Raw genomic sequence first — 26,392 nt, 5'->3', positions numbered from 1 at the left:
ACTGCTGCTGCAAGAGAGCAATTAGACTGATAAATGATCCATCTCTTACTGACTCACTCCCCCCACTCTCACATAGACACTTAGTCTCTGCAATTTGTATATTCTACAAATATTTTCATGGAAAATGCTCATTTGAAACAACATCAATAATTCCCCCGCTTTCTACTAAACCCATTGGAACATGTACAGCCACCTCCCAACACCCCTTCGCGGTACACCTCGAAACCCACAGAACAAGTTTCTTTACCTCCTCCTTCATCCCTGCTACTGCTGTACTGTGGAACAATCCCCCCCGATGTATTTCCCAAGGAATACAATATACAGGCTTTTAAATCGAATGTTAACAAGTTCCTCCTCTCCCATCCTGCTACCCATATACGGTACTAAAGTACTGTAGGTTGAACAGCCAACCTCTCATATATGGGCCCAATATAAAAATTAAAAAAAAAAAAAGAGAGAGAATGACTGAAGTGAATGTAAGACTTTAAGCAAAAGGTGTTGTATAGGAGAGGTAGGAAAGTTTATGAATGAAGAAGTGAGTGGTGCAAGTGAAGAGAATAAGAGAGAAGGAACACAGAGTCTGTGCGAAAAGTGTAGATGATGGTTACAGTAATCCACAAATTGATTGGTTCTTACATTCCTCTCAACATGCTGTATTTATTCCTTGGAAAAATAGCCAGAACTGTAAAAAAAAAAAAAAAAAAAAAAAAAAAAATCATTTCCGCACCTCATTTGAAGCTGGCTGTCTTCATCTGTTCTCCCAAAGGATCCTCTTCTCTGTGTTCAAGGTGCTTACAAAGTTCCTTGTTCTTGTAACCTGTAACTTATCTTATTATTGTCAAACTAAGAGATCTGTTAATATCTGCCTAGAAGAATATAAGAAATATATCTGCAACCATAAGTATGGTCAGTCAAGTCTAGCTGACTATACCTTTGGATAAATTGTCGTATAGAGAATCTAATGGAAGAGAACTACTATGCTTCATCACAACAAATATGAATTTGAAAGACTTTTTAGAATTTTAGCAGCAGATTTAAAAAACAACCTAATCTTAATAAATGTGGCTGTATTAAACTTCCCAATGTTTGGGAAACTTTAATTAGGCCTCCCACCCAGCAGCCGAAGCTAGCCAACAGCACTTTGGGGTGTCCTCATAGGACTTGAGGCTTTCGGTCTAATCCTTTCCACTTATTGTTTTGTGCAATTTTGCATGTGTTTTTGTAATTTTAATATTGTTTCTCTGATGATGTGTCAGTGATAGATGAAATACAGGATTGATTAAATTTGTTGCTTAATTATTTATGTGTGTTGTATTTATTCCATTAAACTTATGAGCATTCCTCCATCCTTTGACCAGCTGTTTTATTTCTAACTCACTCTTAGATCTATAAATCAAAATTAGCATGAACACTCTTGTATACTGCTAGTTTAGTGTTTTGGCTCTTATTCCATATAAATTTATTCAGCTAGCTCCCCACCATACTAGCCTTGCATATTTCTATATTTTAATTTACGTCTTCACCAAATATGATGCTAAAAACTGAAATATTTTACTTGTTCTGTAGGTTCTCCAGTAAGAATGTAATTGATGTTTTCCATGTTCCCGTCTGTTTCCATAGTTTGTCTTTTCTACTAATTTTCATACCAAATTTGTTACAGTTATTCAGTTTAGTTACAGAATCCTGATGACTTGTACTGGAATTATTTAGAAATATAACATTATCTGCATAAAGTAAACAGCCACCTCTTGATATCAGATTTTAATACCACTTTCTTTCATTAACATGAATCCATGTAGGTGATGAATAAGAGTAGATTTAACATGCACATATCCATCTTCCTGTACCTCCTTCAATTCTGAATGGTGATTTACATCTTAAATGTAGATTATATGTTAATGCTTTAAATAATGTCCAGTTTGCACAATTTTATTTATTTTTTATTGCCTTTTATGTCTTTTTCAGATCTACAAACCTTAGATATTCTTGTTAAATTCTCTTAATTTCTCATCTGTGTGTTGTAAAGTGAAAATCTGATGCTGTTTTCAATTCCTATTTGGCGTGAACCCAACTTGTTCTTTCCACTCTTCTCTTCCACACTTTTCTTAGTTTCTTACATATGCTTGCACAAATCTTACCTGTAAAGAAATTTCTCTGTAATTTTCACATCAACTTTTAAATCCTTTGTACAGATGGTAGTATAAGAGCTCTTCTTCATTTGTCCAGGATTTCTGATTGATATTGTCTACTTTTCCACATTTCATGTGTCATGGCTTTTCATATCCCAAGCTCTGACATGGCTCCAGGAGTACACACCTGATTGCATTCTTCTTGAATATTTTCTGCCACAGTTATATCACTGCTTATCTCATTTAATAATTTCTCGGAGTAATTACTCCAGACATCCAGAATATCTTTATAGTCAGTTTTATATCATCTTTATCATCTCCATTTCTTTTGCCACCATCATGATATTTATTCTTTGTACTAAAGTCTTCCTATGACTTCTGTTTAGTTGCCGTTTCAATTAGCTATCTTTCTTACATTTTTCTCTGTATTCTCTCAGGATATCTGAAAAATGTCCTTGCTAGGAACTTCCTGAATGTGATATTTTGTTATGAATGCCTTTTTGAACTTCTTGAGTTGCCCATGATGTTTGGATTTTTCTTCCCTTGGAAACAATCTTGCATACTTTCCTGGCTGAATCAATGTATATTTTTTCCATTTGCCACTGAGACTACAGTACGGTTTTGCTTTCAAACTGTTTTATTTTTTATCTGGTAACATTTTTGTCTTTTTGAGTCTACAGTTCATTTCTGATGGCTTCTTAACTTTGATTCTTTTTTAAACATATTTACATATTTTCTTTTCAGTATGATATTTACTTTTATCTTGCTCAAAACTAAACATCACTTCCTGTTTGATTTCTTCTATATATATATTACTGTGTCCTGAACAGGTGTGAAGATATTACTGTCAGCAATAACATTAGTAAGACTTCTTATTTCTTGTGCTTTTTCTCCATATGAATTTGTGCACATCTTTATTTGGGACATGCTGTTAATGACAAATAGGCCATGTTCTGAACTGACACCAAAAAATGCTTACCATCATTATTATTATGAGCTTTGCTGTTTTTTACAGATTTCCAATGATATTTCTGTAGGTATGGAATTTTTTTACTTACTCTGCTTCTTAATCTCCAGCAAGGTTCAGCTTTTCCTTTTTCTTCATGTCAGCTATCTTCTCAACTTACTAAGTTCTTCCACTTCTTCCTTAGTAGAACTTTTGTGGGACCATAGGCACAAAGAGGTTTCATTTTGTCCAATTCCCCATTTTGAAATTGGCTTACATCACTGTACTTGAAATTGCCTGCTTATCAAGAAGTTTAGGTTGGATGCTCGAGTCCCTGATCATTGTTTCCTGTATATAACATCTTATATTTATTATTTAGCAGAATCTAATCTTTTTCAGTCTTTTTTTAACTTGCTAATACCAATTATGTTGATTGGTATTTGTTTAGTTCTTTTGTTAGTTCAGCTTATTTTCTGTTGATGATATATCCTCAGTCGTTAGAGTTTGAGAGTGTTCCAGTAGCTAACTTTCACCCTGATTACCTGACAAAAATAACAGGGCCTTATTTACCTAAGGTAATGACCTAACCATTATCACATTTTATCATGTTGTAGATCATTTTGTTTTTGGTTTAAGCCAATATGGAATACAGTTTGGTCATCTAGGTCCCAAATTGCCAGCTCCTTGATTATTCAGTATCCTACTAACAGGGCAAACCAAAGGTGAGGATTGGACCTTAGGTCAGAAGTCTTGTTTGGTTCTCTGCATTCCATGAAGGCTGTATGGATGTCTTCTCCTGGTTAATTAGCTTTGTCTCTTAAACAACTCTTTCATCATCATTTATAGAAAAGCTAATTCTGGAATTGGTTTTGGTTATTCCATAGTCCCGCTCTGAATTATCAAGAGCATGTTTTGAGGTGAGTTAGAACATGTAAGGCTAATATGCTCACTTTATAACATATGCATTGAAGAAAGAATTACACTCAATTCCAGCAGTCTTCTGTTTTATTACAAAAATATATAGTTAATTGAAGTTACACTTTGGAAAAATTGAATATTCGGTAATGATTGAGGTGATAGATTTAGAAGAATTTTCTTCCCCTTTCCACTATCTTCATGTTTGCTGTCATATTCACACACTTATCATTCACATTATTTGCTGCAATTTATTAAATTTCTTTTAATAATATTTCATTTTATTTAAAATGATTGCTGTTACTTTTTTAGAGTTGCCAGGATTGTTACAAATACCCGAAATTGCAGAGGCATTGCTACATATTAAATATGGACCAGGAATGTTATGTAGATTGGTAGCTAATTCTCCTGATTGTTTTACTGAAGGTATGCTATGCTTCTGTTTTGACCATTTAATTTTCTAAGTATATATATATATACTTATTATATACTTATTATACTTGCACGTAGTGCAAGTCTAACTGACCCACAAGGTAGTGCAAGTCTAGGCAACTCGTGGTAAAGGTGGAATAAGCTCTGATCACTATTCTTAATATTTACCCTTAATGCAAAGCCCATCTCCTTGAGGAGATATATGATGCTATGCATTAAAGGCAAGGGGCCACTACCCAGACTGGTTTCGACCTTTATTGAGGTCTCATCATTGGGCGCCAGGCTTAAAAATACCAAGGTTACCAACTTGTTTTGGTAAAATACTTAAGCTCTGTATTACTTAACCTTGGCATTTCTAAGCCTGGCTCCCACTGATGAGACCTCAATAAAGGTCGAAACCAGTCTGGGTAGTGGCCCCCTTGCCTTTAATGCATAGCATCATACATCTCCTCAAGGAGATGTGCTTTGCATTAAGCACATCTCCTTGAGGAGATGTGCTTAATGCAAATACATCGAGTTGCCTAGACTTGCACTATCTTGTGGGTCAGTTAGACCCACACTACATGCAGGTGCAAACTTGACTTATTTGTCTGTTTGCTTACTTGGGAAATGGAGTAAAACCAGGTTTAAAATAGCTTGGTATCTTTAACACACACACACACACACACACACACACACACACACACACACACACACACACACACACACACACACACACACACACACACACACACACACACACACACACGTGTGTGTGTATATATATATATATTTTTTTTATTTTTTATTTTTTATTTTTTTTTTTAAACTACATAGCATGTATTGTAATTTACATTGGATGTTTTAAATTGTACAACAACATTGTTGTCTTTAACAACTCTGACAGAAGTTACTTTCAAGAATTAAGTGATTTTATAATTTTTTTATCAAAATGTTTTTCTTTAGTTCTAATCACTATTATAGTTATTCTTATAATTCACATGCTTGTTTTCACATTATATAATGATAATATCATAAATAATTTTTTTTAAATCATATTTTTCATTCTTGTCAAGAGCAGTTTTTCTTCCTCTTTCCATTCCTCTCTAAGTAATCCATGACATTGACAAGAACTTCTATATCAAGAAACTAGAAATACTATCACTAAATGGGTGGGGGGGGGGGGGGGTGGGGGGGGGGGGGGGTGGGGGGGGGGGGGGGTGGGGGGGGGGGGGGGTGGGGGGGGGGGGGGGTGGGGGGGGGGGGGGGTGGGGGGGGGGGGGGGTGGGGGGGGGGGGGGGTGGGGGGGGGGGGGGGTGGGGGGGGGGGGGGGTGGGGGGGGGGGGGGGTGGGGGGGGGGGGGGGTGGGGGGGGGGGGGGGTGGGGGGGGGGGGGGGTGGGGGGGGGGGGGGGTGGGGGGGGGGGGGGGTGGGGGGGGGGGGGGGTGGGGGGGGGGGGGGGTGGGGGGGGGGGGGGGTGGGGGGGGGGGGGGGTGGGGGGGGGGGGGGGTGGGGGGGGGGGGGGGTGGGGGGGGGGGGGGGTGGGGGGGGGGGGGGGTGGGGGGGGGGGGGGGTGGGGGGGGGGGGGGGTGGGGGGGGGGGGGGGTGGGGGGGGGGGGGGGTGGGGGGGGGGGGGGGTGGGGGGGGGGGGGGGTGGGGGGGGGGGGGGGAAGTATGGAGGGTGGAGAACAACCACCATGTTGTATTTTTGTCAAGAACTGTTGGACAGACAAGGCTGTGTGGGTTGGGGCATTGTCGTGGTGCAGCAATCAATCAATCTCCGCTACTCACATTTCTGGCCATTTTTGTTGCACATTATCATGCAGTCTTCTCAAAATGTTGAAATAAAAATGTTAGTTCACTGTCTGGCCAGAAGGAACAAATTCTTTGTGTACAATTCCATTCATAAAAAAAACAAACAAACAAATGTTTGATTAAATGTCTTGAAATTTGATTGAACTTGACATGCCTTCCTGGGTCTTGGTGAAATTGCATGTTGCTATTAGCTTGATGCTTGTTTTGTTTCTGGATCATAACCGTAGCACCAAGCCATCCTTGCTCCCAACTTTTGAAATGAATTTCTGGTCATTATGAACTAGCTCCCTCAAATTGTGGCAAACATTCACACAATTTTTTTTTTTTTTTTATTCTCTATGAGCAAACAAGATTACCTTGTTTGCTCATAGAGGATAATTTTGTTTGCAAATCTTCTGTTAAAATTCGCTGACACGAACTCCATGATAAATTTATTTCTTCAAAAACTGCTCAATGGTCTTTCGATGATCTTAATTGATTGCCTGGCAAACCTTTTTGTCGAAGGTTGGCCAGATCATGGTTGGTCTTCAACTGATGTGTCCTCATTTTTGAAATGGGAAAACCACTCGTAGACCTGCGTTTTACCTAAAGTGTCAACCTTAAAGGCTTGCCAATGCATAACAATAGTTTCAGCTGCAGTTTTGCCCAAAAGAAAACAAAATTTCATGCACATTCTCTGTTCCTTGTGGTCAGCCATCACAAAATCACTAAACTTGCTTGTAAGCACTAACAAAAAAGGCCAGAACAACGAATCAGTTCACACAGGATAACGCCACTTGCCAGATTGGCATGGAAAACGGCACACACAGAATGCCTAGCAGCAGCATCTGTAACTGGAAAATGTGTGCACACCAAGGTCAGATTCTAATTATTTTTGGGTACTCGCTTGTATTCTACCCACATAATCATAACCTTTTGTTCTAAGAGTTTGTTATAAATTATAATTAAATTATTGATTAAACCACCATTATTGCTGTATTAAAAGTATTAATATGAATTTTTTCTCTGACAATGTTATAAATAGGATATAGTTTTGATGCATCATTTTGTTTTATTTTTGTGCCTATAAGAGGTCAAGCCATTAGAATGACAGTTGATTAAATCATTGTAACTTTGACATACTGTTTGAAGATATCTATATACTCAAGATCTTAATATGAAGGTTGAAACATCAGGAAATTAAAGTAATTATTCTTAACACAGTTGTAGTCTCCATAATTTATCAATATGAATGCTGATTACTGTGTAACACAATTATTCTCATAATTCATGGAGATTTAATGCACCAGAAGTGCAATCAATATAGTAAGCTAAAGATATGTGTTTGTTTTTTGATTAATCAGCTGGCTTTTTTAAAAAGACGTAGAGATTACATCAATCTTATTCCTAACTGCATCAAGGTGAAAAGAAAATTTACTTCAGTGAAAGCAATAATAATTTACAACTGTATGGGGGGAGGGGAGCAATGCTCAGAGAGCAGATTCAAACTATTCACAAAAACTTAGCATTATCTCAAAATCAGGTTCTAAATTTAAAATTGGAACTTTTCTGTTATTTAAATCTGAAATCAGTTATTAAATCAGAAATTTAAACCTACAACAAAGCTATATAAGATACAGCTTTGATGTAGGTTTTTTCTTTTGCCCACTAGAGGTCAGGCCAGTAAAATAATGGTTGATGAAATCATTGTCACTTTGGCTGCATACTGTTTGAAATGTAATGTAGCTTGTTTTCTTTATATATATATATATGTGTGTGTGTATACTCCAGATGATGACCTTAATATGAAAGTAAAAACATCAGGAAATTAAAGTAATTATTCTTAACACAGTTGTAGTCTTCATAATTTATTGGTATGAATGCTGATTCTGTGAAGAGAGTTATTGATTTTTTGTAAGACTTTTAGTTGTTTACATGAATTATTCCAATTAGCAAAAACATCATCCATATAGTGAAAGCCATATTGAATGTTTTGGATTAAACATTGAAATTTTTTCATTTCATTACAGAATGAATTTTACTATGTAACTTGAATCAAATGGGACTATTTCTTTCCTTGATGTCCTCATAAAAAGAGATTTTGATGGTTCCTTATCAATCTCCTTTTTGTAAACCTTCCTTCCTTCCTCTGGTCAGTATATCCATCACACTTTGGAATCGCCATTCCCTCACAGAAATATGGCATTATGAAATGCCTTCTTTCAAGAGCTCTTATTATCTGTTCTTTGATCTACTTAAAGAAATTTCTACAATCAAAGAAACATCTAATTTCAATGGTTATAATCCCAGAACTATAGAGAAGATTATCAACAATTTTTCTATCCTTTATTAGAAGAGAAGACACACACAGAATCACCATCTCATACATCAAAGGCATTTCAGAGTACATTTCTCTTATTATTATTATTATTATTACATGACACCTCCAGGGTGTCCAAGGACTCATTGAGGGAGGGCACCTATTCTATCTCCACCAACTACACCAATGCCATCTATCGCCGACACCACCACTAGTATTTTCACAGACAATCACAAACATCCATGCCCACAGCGGATTCAAACCCACAGCCTTAGCTGGAGAGCAGATACGCTAACCACTACCCAACCATTCTGGCTTATCTTAAAGAAATTCTTGTACAAAGGCTTATACGCTGGTTAAACATGATTATTAAATACTTAAGGAATTGACAGCGTATACTAGAATATAAATTAAATCAAACTTTAATATATACTTTCCAATATTTCGGCAATGTCATGTTGCCATCTTAATGGTATATAAGTTAAGAAAGTAGAGAGAAACAACGACGTTAACAATGGTACTTATCTTGAATTCTTCTGATAGTGAGTTTGTTGCTGTACCTGACTTTTCACTGTTTGCCTTGGTTCCCTGATAAAAACAGCTGGCACCAGTTGGCATCCCAGCCAATATAATATTTCATCATGTTTTATTATTTTTTATTTATTTATTTTTTTCTCCCACACACGAAAAGTAGAAGAACCTGTAGTAAATAAATGCCATGTGTGAATAGGGTTGGGAATAGAGTAATCTGTGTGTAGGGGCTTAAGTGCTGTGAGAACATCATGTTGGAGGCTTAATAGATTGTATACAGCACTCAGAAAGGATTAAAACAGAATTTAGTACTTCCTATATTTCTTCTCAGTCACTGAGACATCTTCAGGGATTACAAAAAAACTAATGTAACATGTACACAAATAAACACTAAGCCCAACCATGTGGGTGACACTAAAGTCCTATCTAGGTGGCCTGGAATGTAAGGTGGGATCTCTGATGATAAGTGTTTTCCGAAGCTTAATGAAACCATCCTGACTGACCATAGTCGTGGTTGCAGATGTATGACTTGTGTTCCTCCAGGCGGATGGTTGCTGATCTGTCTGTCTGTCCAAAGTATGCCAGCTTACAGGAACAGGGTACTTTATAAACTCCAGGCAGTGAGAGAGGAGCCCCACCGCAAACTTGCTGCCCTTATCCATTCTACAAAAGATCAGCTCCCTCCTCTTTCAGTGCCTTGAGTTTATAAAGTACCCTGTTCCTGTAAGCTGGTGTACTTTGGACAAACAGGCAGATCAGCAACCATCTGCCTGGAGGAACAAGTCATACATCTGCAACCACAACTATGGTCAGTCATGCCTGGCTGACCATGTCTTGGATACAACCCACAAGATCTCATGGAAAAAACCACCATGCTTCACCACAGCAAATTCAAAAAAGAGAGACTAATTTTGGAATCAGCAGCATCTCTGAGAAATCAACCAAATCTTAATAAATACTGTTGCATTAAGCTTCCTAAGATTTGGGAAACATTAATCATCAGAGATCCCACCTTTCATTTCCAGGCCACCTACAACTGCCCTTAGAGGGCACTCCACCTAGATAGGACTTTAGTGTCACCCACATGGTTGGGCTTAGTATTGTGTGTTATTTGTGTATATGTTACATTAGTTTTTTTGTAATCCCTGAAGATGTCTCAGTGACTGAGACAAAATATAGGAACTATTCTGTTTTAATCCTTTCTGAGTGCTGTATACAATCCATTAAGCCTCCAACATGAAATAGAGTAATCTGTTGATATTCTTCTTGAATTGTTGGAGATTATAGTCCTTTGGAAATGTTTTGTGAAGGAGGCTGTTCCACAGAATTGAAGTGGAAGGAATGAAGATGATTGGGAGTAGCAAGTTTGGAGTATTTAGTTCAACTCTAAAGGGATGTTGAGCAGCTATTGCTTGAGTTACTGTACATCTGGCAGAAATGGGAGGCATAATGGATGCATTTGCTGAACCAATGGTAACTTGTTGAGAAGCCTCTCTTCAGCCATTTTCCCATAGAAAATTTATTGGAAAGTGGCTGCAGAGAGTCTGTAAGTAAAGTGTCATTAATCAACCAGACTGCCCTTTTCTGAACAGCATGAAGACTTTTTAGGGAGGTCTTAGGTGCTCCACCCCAAACATATGAAAGCAGCATTCCTTGGTTGGATTTAGGATTTATAAATAGTAAGTAACTATTCATCAGTCCATGTGTGAATAGGGTTGCACCATCTTGAGTGGAAAAGATACCAAGTTTTTTGGAAGCTAATGATGTTTTAGAAGTGATATGATTGTACCAGGAATGGTTTGGAATAAGAATCAGTCTGAGAAGGGAGATTTGGTCTTGACTGTTGAGCTGAGCATTATCAAAAGTAAGAGATCTGAGGTTTTTTTTTTAAATTTTTTTATGAGAAAACAAGCAAATCTGTTTTTTGGAACATTGAAGTTGATTAGGTTTCTTTCACTCCAATCAAGAATACTGTGGAGATAAAGTTTTCAAGGACACTTATTAAGAAGATCTTAAAACTCAAGATGTTTGAGCAGTCCAAGGCTTATCATATGAGTAAGACAATTGGGAGCGTGCTATTATCAGCAAAACTATGAATAAGGTTTACAGTCGATCAGAACAGGTCATTTATATAAATCAGGAAGAGTGTAGGTGAAATGATAAGAGCCCTGAAGGACATCGACATTGACAAGAAAGTCTGAGGAGAGAATACCATCCACCATTACATGTAGGGATCTATCTGAGAGAAAACTGGTAATCCATTCACAGACGGATGAAGGCATCTAAATGATGGTAACTTGTTAAGAAGCCCTTGATGCCAGACCCTATCAAAAGCCTTGGAGATGTCAAGAGCAACAGCACAACCTTTCTGTGAATGGATCCAAAGGTGAGTGATGTGGGTTAGGAGACTTCCTAGCCCACATCACTGGCGATCACTAATTAGATAGTAGTTCTCAAGGTGTTGAAGAAGTTGACTGTTGATCATTTTCTCCATTACTTTAGACAAAACAGATGTGAGAGCAATAGAGTTGCTCCACTGAACTGGTCACTACCACTTTCCACTAATCATGTATGAACACAAGCAGTTGCTGGTCAACACTCTTGTATGGGGGAGTCTGGAAAGTTCTGATAAACACCTAGAACAAAAATTATATTAAAGCGACTGATATAACCACAAGAAAGAAAAAGAACTTAGAACTCTGTAAGCCCCCATGTTTCTTAAAATTGTAATAATTTGTTCTTTTTTTTTTTCTTGTGGTTATACCAGTTGTTTTAATATCATTTTTGTTCTAGGTGTTTATCAGAACTTTCCGAACCCCCCCCCCCCCATACAATTCTGTTCCAAACTTATCAAACCAACTTCATTCCCTATACCACTTTCTTTTCAACAGGTTTCCTCATATTGTTTTCTCTAGTGATTACAACTCTCAAATATTGAAGAAACTTGTCAACATCCTTTCTTTTAGGCTTGCACGGTGATCCGAATGCATTTTTGGAAATTATGGAGACAACTACCGTGTTTGAATAAAAACTTTAGTTTAATATTACTAAAATTTACAATTCGACGTTTCGACCTTTATGTCAAGGTCATCTTCTGGAGTGTATAAATATACACAAGAAACAAGCTATACTACAATCAGACTGGTTCGTTAAAGACACTGACCAACCGCTACCACAATTGTTGGCCTGACCTCTGGAAAAAAAAAAAATAATAATAATAATAATAAATAAATAAATAAATAAAAAAAATAAAAAATAAATAAATAATAAATATAAAAATGAATATATATAAATAAATAAATAAAATAAAAAATAAAATTATAAATCAACGCTAGAGTTCTATTATTTGTGTTGTCTACTATATACATATATTAACATCATTCCAGCCAGTTGGAGTGGAATGGTTTCTAATACTGGCGGATTGGCTAGAGTCCTGACTTATGTTGAATCTTTCATATTAGGTAGGCTGAATGTGTGCCATCCAGATCCTTGGAATTTTCATACCATCTTTATTGTTGATATTTGGGTGGTTTATCAGGATTTCGCAGGATTCTTTAAATTTTCTTTCGTACCATGTTTTTGTGCGGTGTAAGGAGCAGGTGCTTTTCCAGTTGATTTGGTGTAAGGTGTTAAGTGTGTGGTCTGAGAGGCCTGCTTCACCATAATGGTTATATTTAATGTGTCTAATGTGTTCTTTCTTGCGTATAGGGATTGTCCGTCCTGTTTTACCAATGTACGGTAAGTTACAGGTGCAGCGGATGCAATAGACTCCAGGATGTGCTAATGGGAGGAGAGGATCCTTAGAGGAGCTGAATATGGTTTTAAGTTTAGTGGGTGGTTTAAAGGTGGCATTGAGGTTATAATGTTGTAGGATTCTGTTGATTTTTTCTGATAACCCTTTAATGTATGGGATGGCTATGGTTTTACTATAATCTAGATTCGTTTTTTGTGGTTTTATAGAGTATTTTATTGACAGTATTTTTGTTATAGCCATTATTTATGAATGTGTCACTAATGATTTTTAGTTCTTGTTTCAGGGCTTGCTGGTTAGAGCAAATAGTTGTGACTCTGTTTTTAAGGGTGTTAATGACTCCATATTTTTGTGCTGGGTGGTGGTATGAATTCGCATGTATGTATTGGCCCGCATGTGTCGGGTTTCGGTAGACTGTGAAGGATAGACTGCCTGAAGGAAGACGTGTAACTAGTGTGTCTAGGCACGGTAGCGAATTTTGGTTTTCGATTTCGATGGTAAATTGTATGCGTTCGTGTTGTTTGTTTAGGTGGCTGAGGAATGTGTTTAGCGTTTGTCGCCCATGCGACCAGATCGTGAGCATGTCGTCAACGTATCTGAGCATATAAAAAAAAATTTTTTTTTTTATTTTATTTTTTTTTCCACCAGAGGTCAGGCCAACAATTGTGGTAGTGGTTGGTCAGTGTCTTTAACGAACCAGTCTGATTGTAGTATAGCTTGTTTCTTGTGTATATTTGTACGCTCCAGAAGATGACCTTGACATAAAGGTCGAAACGTCGAATTGTAAATTTTAGTAATATTAAACTAAAGTTTTTATTCAAACACGGTAGTTGTCTCCATAATTTCCAAAAATGCAAACTTGTCAACAAATTCCTTCTTCTTTCTTATGTATCACAGGTCTTGAGACCTTGTGTGTGTGTAAGGTGTGGGGGATATATATATATAAAAATTAAGATGCAGGTTATGGAATTTAATTATGTGGATAAAGTACCCTTGTTTTTTATTTTAAAATTTTGCGAGAACATTAGCAGTTTTGATATGGACAGCAGTTGTGAATATGTTTATTTTAGAATATCATTGAACTTACTCATTTGAAGAAGCTTTTCTTGTAGAGTTTCTTCAAAAACAAATTACATTTAAACCTGGATTTCTTTTTAACATTAACTTAAAAAGAGATCCAGGCTTAGATGAAATTTTTTGATGTTTTAATGTTCACTTTTTACTTAGTCTTGCTCACTGGCTCTGCTTGGTTCAACAGGAACTTGTAAAAGAGAGCAGACAGATTCAGATATAATTTTAAACTATGTTGTTAATATTTCAAACTGTTTAGCTAATTTATTGTTAATTTGACTCTTTTCTTTGTTGATCACCACAAAACTTTCACTCTTTACGTATGATGATTTAATATATGCAAAATAATGTTTGGTAAACTATTCCATCCTATCAAAGCAGATATATTGTTCACCTATATCTTTGGTAAACTATTCCATCCTATCACCTATCAGATATATCGTTCACCTAGATCAGATTTTATGCATATTTTCATTTCATTTGATGTGAGAATTCAGTTGACTGTTGGAGTAGCATAACAGTTTTCATGCAAAATAAAATCTTTTATTCTTAGCGATATTTTATTTTTTTCAATATCATGTTGAAACTATTTCTGCAGTCTAAATAAATATCTATAGATTAATTGTTGAAAGTTTTTCCACTTCTTTATACTATAAATGGAGGTGTCAAATAATAATAATAATAATAATAATAATAATAAATTAAAGATACCAAGAAATTATATACTTGGTTTAATCCTTTATCCAAGTGTAAGCAAACAAAGTTTGTGTCTGAAGTATTTTCAGGACTAGGACTGGGGCAACTTGTGGTAAAGGTAGTATGGCTTTACATAACTTGCCTTAGTATCCCATAATGCAAAGCACATCTCCTTGTGGACATATATAATGCTATGCATTATGGGAAGGGTCACTACCCAGACTGGTTTTGACCTTTATTGAGATCTCATCAGTGAGAGCCAGACCCAGAGATGATACCAAGGTTGAAGTAATGCAGAAGTCATATTTCCATATACAAGTTGCCAAAAGGTGTCGCACCTTATTCTTAAATTATTCTGGATTAGAGATAGTTGTTGAAAGTTTTTCCACTTTCCAAGTTTTATAGTTATACTATGAATTAAAGATACCAAGAAATTATATACAGTATTTGGTTTAATCCTTTATCCAAGTGTAAGCAAACAAAGTTTGTGCCTGAAGTATTTTCAGAACTGGGACAACTTGTTGGTAATATATGGAAATATGACTTCTGCATTACTTCAACCTTAGTATCACCTCTGGGTCTGGCTCCCATTGGTGAGACCTCAATAAACGTCAAAACTGGTCTAGGTAGTGACCCTTCCCATAATGCATAGCATTATACATGTCTGCAAGGAGATGTGCTTTGCATTATGGGATACTAAAGCAAGTCATGTGAAATCATACCACCTTTACCACAAGTTGCCCCAGTCATGAAAATACTTCAGGCACAAACTTTGTTTGCTTACATTTGGATAAAGGATTAAACCAAGTATATAATTTCTTGGTATCATTAATTTGTCTATAGGTTAACTAATGCAAGTTTCATAACAAAAACTATAGAAATTCTGCTTGTATGTTATACAAACAAAACAAAAACGAAAACAATTTTTACTATAAATATTGCCTTTATCATGATTTTAATCATTTATATCAGTAGGCCATGTTAGTTTTAAAAATTATCTTCCAGCAATGCAAAATTAGTCTCATTATTTTGATTCTGATAGCATAAGAACGGAATTGATAAATGAGAAATTACATTTATATTCCAGGTCATTAAATTTAGACTGATATTAATGTTCAGAATATTATTCCAAATTTTAAGTTTATAGATCTCATTATTTCAGTATGCTATAGTCTGATTAGCAATGGCGAGAAACAAGATGAAGACACATCTATCGGAAAGATGAGAATGCAAGCTCTCAGAATGTTATGTCAGATGAATATGACTCAGGCACTTGCCATTAGAGCTAAAGCTGTAAGTAATAATAAATTATGCATCATTTTATATACAGTACTAATAATATATCTGTTATAGAGATTTCATAATCAAACAAGAATATTAATTAAAATTAAATATTCATCAATATTTAATATTAGCATATAAATTACTTCTTTGAATTTTTTTTTATTTATGTTTTGTTTATTTATATTTCTTTACTTATTGTATTTCTACCAGCCTGGGAAACAGTGAGTAATGTTATCACTTTGTTACCAACGGGCTTGAATCGTGGAGTGTGTATCTTTAAGTTGTGAATTATTTTTATTACCCAGTTATTCATTGCTCATCCTACTTACTGTAGGCTCAGAGTGGTTTATATCACTCTAGGGCTTCAGAATAGGCTTAGTTTCTAAAGCAAGATTTCTAGTTTATGTAATGTGGCTTAACTGCAGTACTAATATGCTATATGCTTCTGCCTGTTCCACACCTTTGGGTAAAATTGTGATTAAAAAAAAAAAAAACTCAGTCGATGAAATTTATCTCCACAGCTCATTTTACCATTCTTATCTTGCTATTCTTATATCATATGAATGGACATGTGAGTTGTGTAATTCTTCTCCTCCCTCCAAAAAAAAGTTCTTTGATGATAGTTTTAACTTCATTGTCAGCATTTATGGAACCTTGATATGTTAATCAGATTTTTTTCCTGAGATAATATGCTCCAAAAGCTACTACCAGCATCCTAATTCAGAGTTGTAAAATAGAGCAATATTGTGAAGCAGGATGACTTGTTACTAAAGTCATCTAAGATTATGTGTCATAATCTTTGATATGCCCACAAATTTGGTCCCCTGGGTTTCTTGGGGATGAGGAAGCAGTGGAGAGAATTCAGAGGCAAGTGACCAAGATGGTGAGTGGCATGTGGAATGTTCCCTGTGAGGATAGATTGAAGGTGTGTGGATTGCAGAATTTGGTTGATAAGAGAAAAAGAGGGGATATTATAGAAATATTTAAGTTGCTTAAAGGATTTTATAAAGCGAATAAAAGTTGAGCAACTCTCAGATGTGAACTGTAGACTAAAATACACAAAGATTATTGAAGAAAAAATGAAAGAGTTCGAGAACAGGAATCAAACCTTCAAGATTCAGTGGCAAACTCTGAAGAAAACATTGATTGATTCTGCCAGAGAGGCATGTGGTGAAGTTGTCTGCAAGGATAAAAAAATCAGAACTCCCTGGTGGACACAGGAAGTTAAAGAGGCAGTGAAGGAAAAGAAGAAAGCATATCAAAAGTTCCTGGCAAATAGGTCAGCTTGTGCTCTTAGAGAATACAGAGACAAATGTAAGAAAGCTAAAAGCTGTGTAAAACTAGCTAAACAAAAGTCATGGGAAGACTTTGGTAAGAACATAGAAAATAAATATCAAGAAGATGGCAAGATATTCTAGAGGTTGGTGAAGAATCTCAGAAATGGAGGAAATAGTGCTGTAAAAGGAATTAGAGATCACAAAGGTGATATGAAAACTGGAGAAAAAGATATTTGAAGTATGGAGTAATTACTTCGAAAAATTGTTAAATGAAACTAGCAGTAATAACAGCACAGTGATAAAAAACACTGACCAGGCATGCAGTCAGGAATACATATCCATACTTGAAGTAGAAAAAGCCATCAAAGCCGTGAAATGCGGAAAGGCAGCAGGGGTAGATGATATTCGACCAGAAATGCTGAAGTGTGGTGGTATAAGAGTCTTACAGTGGTTGCACTGCATAGTTCAGAAAGCCTGGACAGAGGGACGAATTCCCGATGATTGGAGTAGAGCTCTCATAGTACCCATATATAAAAAGGGAAATAAAACTGCATGTGAGAATTACAGAGGTATTTCCCTACTGAGTGTTCCTGGCAAGATCTATGCAAGTATACTTGAGAAACGGTTGAGAAGAATTGTGGAAGAAAAGCTTGGTGAAGAACAAGCTGGATTCAGGCCAAATAGAGGCTGTCAGGATCAGATCTTCACTTTACGACAAATAGTTGAGAAAGCATGGGAATATAGCAAAGATCTGTATTTAAGTTTTGTTGATTTGGAAAAGGCATATGACAAGATGCCAAGAGAGAAGCTATTCAATACGCTGCAGTTATATGGTGTCAATGGGGCATTATATCAAGCAATACTTAGTCTTTATTTGAGTTGTAAGTCAGCAGTTAGAATTGAAGGAAGTACAGGAAGATGGTTTAATGTTAAATCTGGTGTGAGACAAGGATGTACATTATCCCCTCTGTTATTCATTATCTATATGGATCACATTATGAAGGAATGTGGTATTAAACCTGATATCAAAATTGGAGATGTTAATGTCAGCTCTTTGCTTTATGCAGATGATGTTATACTTCTAAATAAATCTGCTACAAGTCTGCAAGATTCTCTGACTAAATTGAATAGCTGTTGTAATAGATATGGTATGAAGGTCAGCAATAAAAAGACAAAGACGATGAAAATAGGCAGAATCATTGAAATGTCAACTGTATTGTGAATGGAGAACCTGTGGAACAAGTTAAACATTTCAGCTACTTAGGCACGATTTTTACTGAAGATGGTAAATTAAATATAGAAATAGACAACAGAATCATCAAAGCTGGTATGGTAGGAAGTCAATTGAATAAATTCATATGGAATAAGAGAAATTAGTTGAAACACTAAATCAACTGCATACAAGACAGTGTTCAAACCAGTTTTAACTTATGGATCTGAGAGCTGGTCAGAAGTAAAACACTTGACCAAAGACTAGGGACTGCAGATATGAGAATCCTGAGAAAGATTATAGGCATGAACAGATGGCATCAATGGCAATGTCATATAAAAAACGAGGATATTAGGAAAGAATTTGACATTGTCAACATCCAGGAATGCGTTAGCAGAGCTAATCTCAGGTGGTATGGTCACTTAAACAGAATGGGTGAAGAAAGATTAGCAAAACAAGTGTTCTCTGCCAGGTTGGTAGCAAAACGACCCAGAGGAAACCAAGATATAGGTGGATTGATACGGTACAGAGTGCCTTAGACGATAGAAATATAGGATCTGATAATGTTGGAGTCTTGACAAGTAATAGACTGATTTGGAGGAAAATTGTAGATAGGAAGTTAGTAATGATTTGATTTTTTTCATGTAGTACTCTCATATCCTGTACAACCCCTTTAGGGTACATGGCAGGAATTTGATAATGATGATGAAAGGATTTTATAGAATAGATGCAGGTGGAAATGTTTCAGCACTCAGCTAGAGGGACCAGAACAAAGGGTCATTCCTGGAAGTTGAATAAAGGTGTGGTCAGTAGGGGTGTGAGGACTAGATATTTTGCTTGGAGAGTTGTGAATGAATGGAATGATTTGCCAGAGTCATTTGTGAGTACTTTGTCTGTTACTAGGTTCAAGGAGATGTATGATATCTTGTGTGGATAGATTGGGTTTCCCACAATGAGTCTTCGGACTCCATGGAGGTGCCCGTATAATAATAATGTCCAACATGCCAGTTATATTGTTTAGATGGGTGATTTACTGCAACAGCATTCAACTGTTGGATTAGTTTGTGTTCAGGATTAGTTACATTGAATGAAACTAGTTTTGAAACAGTAACTAGTTATAAACCTCCTTTAGAGCAACTTTATTGTCACCCTGGCAGTATAGGCATCCCTTTGGGTAAAATGTAAAATTTATGCCAGGTCCTTGAGAAGGTGTCACTGATTGTGTCTCACAAAATAGTGGCACACTCTCACTAAGTCTCATGGAAATGGCATAAATTTACATTTTCCAAAATTTGTAGAATTGTAACAACAATATGATATAGCAGTTAATATAAATATACAATATGAATAAATGTAAAAAAAAATTCAAAATATAAATTGATATTTATAGAAGGTAGATGACAGTTACATGTATAATAACTAAAAATAATTTAAATATTACTTTCTGTATTTGACCAAACTCAAATTGCTATCTTCATAGAATAATGCGCAAATAAAGGTGCATGCAAGTGCTACATGAGTAGTGACTGAAACAGAGGGGAAGAAATGGCATAACTTATATTCCTAAAATAAGCACTCTGATTGGGTATTCTTGCTATTGGTCTAAGGATATATTTTCAACATTTGGGATTGTTATACATACGAATTTGTTGAGGTGGCTCTGTTTAAAGCAGTGGCTCCTGAAATCTGCATCAAAAAGGAATCATTCATGTTACAATAAAAACAACTTTATACTCGATCCCATGTAGTCTGTTCTTATAAAGCAGTTTTACTTTACAAACAGGAATATGAAAGATAATATATTAGCCAGATCAACAATCATGCTCTTATTTACCTTATATGTCAGCACATAACATGTTATTTGAAGTTTTAAAAAAAAAATGCTGAAACAAGAGGTCATGTTATACTGTGGGTATAAAATCTCAACCCTCGAATTTGGTAATAAAAAACATTGTTAAACAGTCATCTAGTTCTTATGATAATATAATTGTGTGACAATGTTATGTTAGGCATTTATTGTTCTAATGAGCTTTACTCACACATGGGCCAATGACTCATAGCACATGTATTGACTTGTCAGTTTGTTGTCATGTGCTTTGGGTTCATGTGATGATTACATTATACAATTAAAACTGTCCTAACACTTTCCTATGAAACTTACTTCTTTTTCATTTGGTAATTTAATGTTCTATTGTTAAAATAAGGAAAACATGAAATACATGTTTAAAATACCATTAAAGTTTTGAGTATTTAGGCTTAGGTGCTGGTTTACATTCATGTTGAACTTTAATGGAATAATTTACCTCACAAAAGTAATAATTAAACAATAGGTTTAATCAATTTCAATATTTCATCTCAGTCACAGAGATATTATCAGGAATACGATGTTAAAATTGTAATAACACACACAAGAAACAATAAGCGGAAGAAATTAGATAGAATAAATAGACTATCCTATGAGGGACACCCTCTATGGCTGCTGTTTGCTAGCCTTAGTTAGGTGGGAGGCCTAAGAATTAAAGTTTCCCAAATTTTGGGAAGTATAATGCAGCCATATTTATTAAGATTAGGCTTAGTTTTTAAGTTTGCTACAGATTCTAAAAAGCATCTTTCAAGTTTATATTTGCTGCGATGGAGCATGGTAGTTTTTTTCCATCTGATTCTGTGTACGGTATCCAAGGCATGGTCTGCTAAACCTTATTGATCATAGTTGTGGGTGCAAATGTATTTTTTGTGTTCTTCTAGGTGGATGTTAGCAGATTTCTTAGTCTGACCATAATATAATAATTTGCAAGAACAAGGAACCTTGTAAACACCTGCAATAGAGGGGAGGAAGTGGGTCCTTAGCAGATGGAGAAGGGAAGCAGTTTCAAATAAGGTTTGAAAGCAGTGCAGAGATTATATTTCTTCAAAGTTTTTTTTTTCTTTTTTTTTACATGCCCCTGGATATAGGGAATACTAATAGCATTATTGTAGTCTTTATGTTGAGAGGTGGAAGGGACAGATAGTTTGAAGTTACTTTGGCATTGTAACCATTGGACAAGAAGATTTGGTGAATTAAGGCAAGTTCTGTTGTAAGGGAAGCTTGTGTGGAACAAAGGTAGGAGGCTTTGTTGATGCCTGATGATGATGATGTCACTATGACTGAGACGAAATATTATAATCAATTAAATCTCTTGTTTAGTTGATTTCTCTTTGTGCTGTAAATTATTCCATTAAAGTGCAACATGACCATTAAAGTTTACGCTAAATTTTTTTAAAACTTTTTTTAGTGAGCATTGCTGTTTATTTCTATAATTTCATGATACTGTTACACTGCATAATGGTTCCTACTACTACACAAAGGAAATATTATTATAATGAGACCTTGAGTTCTCTGCCAGGTTGGCAGCAAAACGACCCAGAGGAAGACCAAGATATAGGTGGATTGATACGGTACAAAGTGCCTTAGACGATAGAAATATAAGATCTGATAATGTTGGCGTCTTGACAAGTAACAGACTGATTTGGAGGAAAATTGTAGATAGGAAGTTAGTAATGATATAATTTTTTTTTCATGTAGTACTATCATATCCTGTACACCCCTCGCGGGTACATGGCAGGAATTTGATGATGATGATGATGATGAGACCTTGAGGAAGACAACATGTCAGTCACCCCACATGACACATGTTTTCTTTAATTCATTCATTCATGCTATCTGCATTCACTGCCTCCAAAGGCAAGCCATTTAAGTCTTGTACTGCTCTATGAGAGAAAAATCTGGCTCTCATCCCTTTCTTGACTGTATTTATTCTCAATTTCCATAGATGCCATCTCATCCACTCCCCGCCCTCCATAAAATAAAAAATTCCATCTACTGGTATCCTGCATGACCTCAGAAGTTTGTAAGTCCCTATTGTATCACCTCTTTTTCTCCTATCTGCTAGTGTCTGCAGTTCACAAATTCTGAATCTCTCCTCATAGTCTAAATTCCACAGTGACATCATCTTTAACACCCTCCATTGCACTCCACTGTATCTGCATCACCTCAGAAACCAGGAGACAAGATTTGTTCAAAGTAGTTCCGATGAAGTTGTATCAAAGCCTTGTAAAGAGACAAAATGACTTCCTTATTCTTACATGACAGTGTTGTTTCAGCATTGCAATCATCCTCTGGGTTGTATTCATGATCTTTGTTATATGGTCCTTGAACTTTTCTTCCTGTCTACTAAAACTCCAAGATCTCTATCTGATCAGTTTCTTCTGGCATAATCATACCAGTGTAATTGGACATTGGGTATTTCATTACACTAAAATGCATGACCTACATTTATTAACATTGAACTGATAGTCATTTTCACATATCCACAATTCCAGGCTGTTTAAATCATTCTGCAGGTACTGTTTAGCAGATGTATTCCTGATTACCCTACCAACCTATCTTTTCATCATCAGTGGCTGTATGTCACCTGTTAAATCCATCCCAATGTCATTAATGAATTCTTGGTCTATGCATAACAGTGGACCAAGGAACTGATCCCATGTCACTGGTCATCTTGAATCTTTTAGGCTCAAACACATCTCCTATACACCATTTTTTATATCTGTCAGCCAGTCATCCTCTTTTTGAAACTAGTAATTTATAATCCAGTCCCATATCTTCCAACTTATGCAACAGCCTTCCATGCAGAATTCAGTTAAAAGCTTTAGCAAAGTCCAAAATTGTCATGATATATCCATTACCCTTGTTTAACTTGGCTGTCATGTTATTATGAAATGGGAGCAAGCTATTTAAACCCATGCTTTTCATTGCAAAGTATATATTCTCTGTCAACCCATTTTTGTTTGCAATCTCTTATTAGTTTTTCTAAACACTACTCCAGAGATACTAATAGGTCAATAGTTAGAACACATCAATCTTTGCATGCAATGGGACCATCATACGTTCTTTCCACTCCATTGGAATCTTCCCTGTGCAGACTGAAATTATACAACTAGGTCAAAGCCATAGCTAATTCAGCTGAACATTCTTTTAACATCCTTGCTGATTGCTGGTCAGCTGCTGTTGTCAAATTCTTATTCAGTTTAAGCAACAGGTCTAGTATTTCCTCCTTATACACCAGATTGATAGCTTTTAGTAAAATGGGTGCCCATTAATTGAACAATCCCTTCTGTATACCATCTGCATTGATGAGAATTATTCTTTTGTATTCATTTTTCTTTTACTTGCAACATAATTATAGAATTCTTTTAGATTGTCTTTATTTGCAGAGTCAGTTTCTTTTCATATTTACACTTAGCTTTCTTTACAGTAATTGTAATTCTTCTGTCTTGTTTCTTATAAGTTTCATAATTGACATCATTCATTACTTTCTAAGCAACATTGGGAACATGGACATAATTCCATTGATATAGTTGGCAATCAAATGGAACAAAGGACATAAAAACAGTACTAGTAAAGGCAACAGGACACAAACAAAAAATTGGTACATTTTCCCCATCCTGTTCTTCTTAAGTTCTACATCTATTTCACTCCCACCCTGTTTATTTTTCAAACTTTACACATTCTAATATTATGATTAATGTAGTTTTAAATATTTCCCATTTCCATCTAGCAATGTTACCATGGGATCAAACCTTATATTCTTCTTATTTGATCATAATGTCCTGCTTTGAGGTTTGCCATAATACCTTTTCTAAATGGAATATCCATACACTTAGTTATTTATCAGATCTATGCATCATAATCACTGTTACCAACCAGAGGCAAAACAATTCCCTTTGATATTATACATTTCAAATAATAATAATAAATCAGGGTTAATACTCTGAGTTTGAGTTCCTTTTTTCACATGCTACTTTAAAAAGTTGTCATACAACAGCTGAATAAATTCAACTTCATTCTTTTCATGAGATTTCACTGCTACTCAATCAATGCTTGAATAAATAAAGTCCCATATGATGGTTAATTTTAGTACCCATTATTTTTGGAGATGTATTTCATCATCACTAGCAGCTGATTCACTAGGTAGTAACATGCCACCATGTATTTGATCTTGGTCAACTCCACTTCACACCATGTAGCTTCAAACTCACTGCTACATGGAAAGTTGTTACTAATATTGCAATCATAACTTTTTACCCTACCTGGACTCAAATCTTTCAATATCATTAGCATCGTAATCCCTCCTCTCTTTTGTTTATCTTTCCTAAAAATACTCTATCCTTTACATGGAATATCAGTTAGTGCATCTGCTTTTTGAGAGCTAGGTGTGACTAATGCCAATAGTCTGAGGCTACATCATATTCACTAAGCCAACAAACTCAACCCTTTTGTTCCTTGTACTTCTGGCATTTGTGTATGGACATAATAAGTTACCTGTATGTTTTTTTATGTATTCTCTCTTCTGTATGGTCCATGGCCCAGTTTGAATAACTTTCAGATTCCTGTTCCCATCTAATGTTTTACTTATGCAGACATTTAATAAGGCTGAACCAGATGAACACACAGTCATCTTTTCATCAAAGCATATTTGTATTATTAACATAGCTGTATAACATAACTCAGTTATTCTTATGCATGCATTCTCACCATATGAAGCTGTATTTAAGATGAAAGTTGTTGCATACACCAAGGATTGCAACAACTGCATTCTTGCATGAGAATATGGTGTAACAGAAAAGATGGTAAGTGACTGGAGATTATTGAAAGACATATTAAGTAGTATTCCCAGGAGCAAATGTGCTATGAGAAGGAGCACTGCTCATTGGCTGAATTTTGTGATTTATTTAACAGACATAGTTTGGGAGCATTGGCAAAATGGATACGTGAATCAAGAAATAACATCTGCATTAGGGCATTTAAATGGGCAAAGAAAAAATCAAGAGTATTGCAAATACATCAGATCCACTGCTTTAGGTATAGTCAGTTTGTGGAGAGATGCAATTTAGTTTTAAGGCAAAAAAACCAAGATAGTGCAGAAATTACCACCAGAGCTTGATTGTGAATTTACTAATTTCTATCATTACATAATACTTCAACATAAGAAAAATAATTACTTTCTAGGCAACGTTGCAAACGTGGACAAAATCCATTGATATGGTTGGCAATCAAATGGAACAAAGGACATAAAAACAGTACTAGTGAAGGCAACAGGACATGAACAAAAACGATTTATGTGCACGTTGATGGAACAAAACACCAGTGGTTGTGTTCATGAGGAAGAAGAATAAGAAGCTGAAAAATCAAGTTTCCTATTGGAGTGTTTGTTTATGGATGAGGAAAGTTTGATGGACAAAGGAGGACTAAAATTATGAATTGATAATGTATGGGGGGGGGAGGATAGAAAACCTGACGGTTTTAGAGAATGGTACAACCTCTTGGTATGAGATATGTTTAAAAGAGTACTAAACGTTTTTTTGGAGGCTGAAGGGCTGTGGATTTATATGTATAGAAATGTGGTTTTGCTGGTTATTCATAATAGTGCTTCACAGCATAAACAACACCAAGAGAAGAAGAAATAAAATAAATTTATTGAACTTACTAATATTTTGCTGGTTTTCTACCCAGCATTTGCTTTGAAAAAAGTACAAAATTGCAACTGTGATAAGCACACAGCACTAGCAAATTCAAAACATTCAAAAACAATGGCAAATTCAAATTGTAACAGAAAACGAACTGACATCCTATCACAGTTGCTGTGTATGAGCCAGATAACCATAAAGTTAATTTGGAGAAGTCAGGCTATCTGGTCTCATAGAATGACTGTCCCCCCAGATATTTGGCAAATAATGCAGTCATATTTGTTGAGGTTGGAAAGGTGCTTCATAGCTGATGCTGATTCTATAAATAGACTCTCATATTTGTAGCAATTTCTGTGTGATACCAATGTCTTATTCCATTCAGTTCTATGGGGTATATTTTGATACAGACATCCCCTCTCCACTCCTGGTGGTTTAATTCTTAACTTCAAAATAACTAAATGCCAAGTTGACTTTCACAGATTCATATTTCAAGATATCACATATTCCTCTTATTTTCTAAATTAGTCCATTAACTCATTAAATCCATTAAGA

The 26,392-nt window shown here is 35.8% G+C and overlaps 1 protein-coding gene across 2 annotated transcripts in view; it reads left to right on the top strand.

The window, feature by feature from the left end:
- The window catches only part of IntS2 (integrator complex subunit 2), a 271,634-nt gene that overhangs the window by 81,825 nt on the left and 163,417 nt on the right, over nucleotides 1–26,392 (top strand). Inside the window, exons 4-5 of one of the 2 annotated variants that reach the window (XM_090401055.1) lie at nucleotides 4,303–4,416; nucleotides 15,726–15,856. In XM_090401055.1, the coding sequence (XP_090257181.1) occupies nucleotides 4,303–4,416; nucleotides 15,726–15,856 (245 nt within the window). Of the gene's footprint in view, nucleotides 1–4,302; nucleotides 4,417–15,710; nucleotides 15,857–26,392 lie in introns of both variants that reach the window. The other variant, XM_090401054.1, reaches the window with a different exon arrangement.

This window comes from Typopeltis vanoorti, chromosome 11 (assembly GCF_054136105.1).
Source record: "Typopeltis vanoorti isolate ZY-2024b chromosome 11, IOZ_Tvanoo_1.0, whole genome shotgun sequence".
NCBI classification, from domain to species: Eukaryota; Metazoa; Arthropoda; class Arachnida; order Uropygi; family Thelyphonidae; genus Typopeltis; species Typopeltis vanoorti.
The sequence above is the reverse complement of the archived record's forward strand: the minus strand, read 5'-3'. Positions and strand labels throughout refer to the sequence as shown.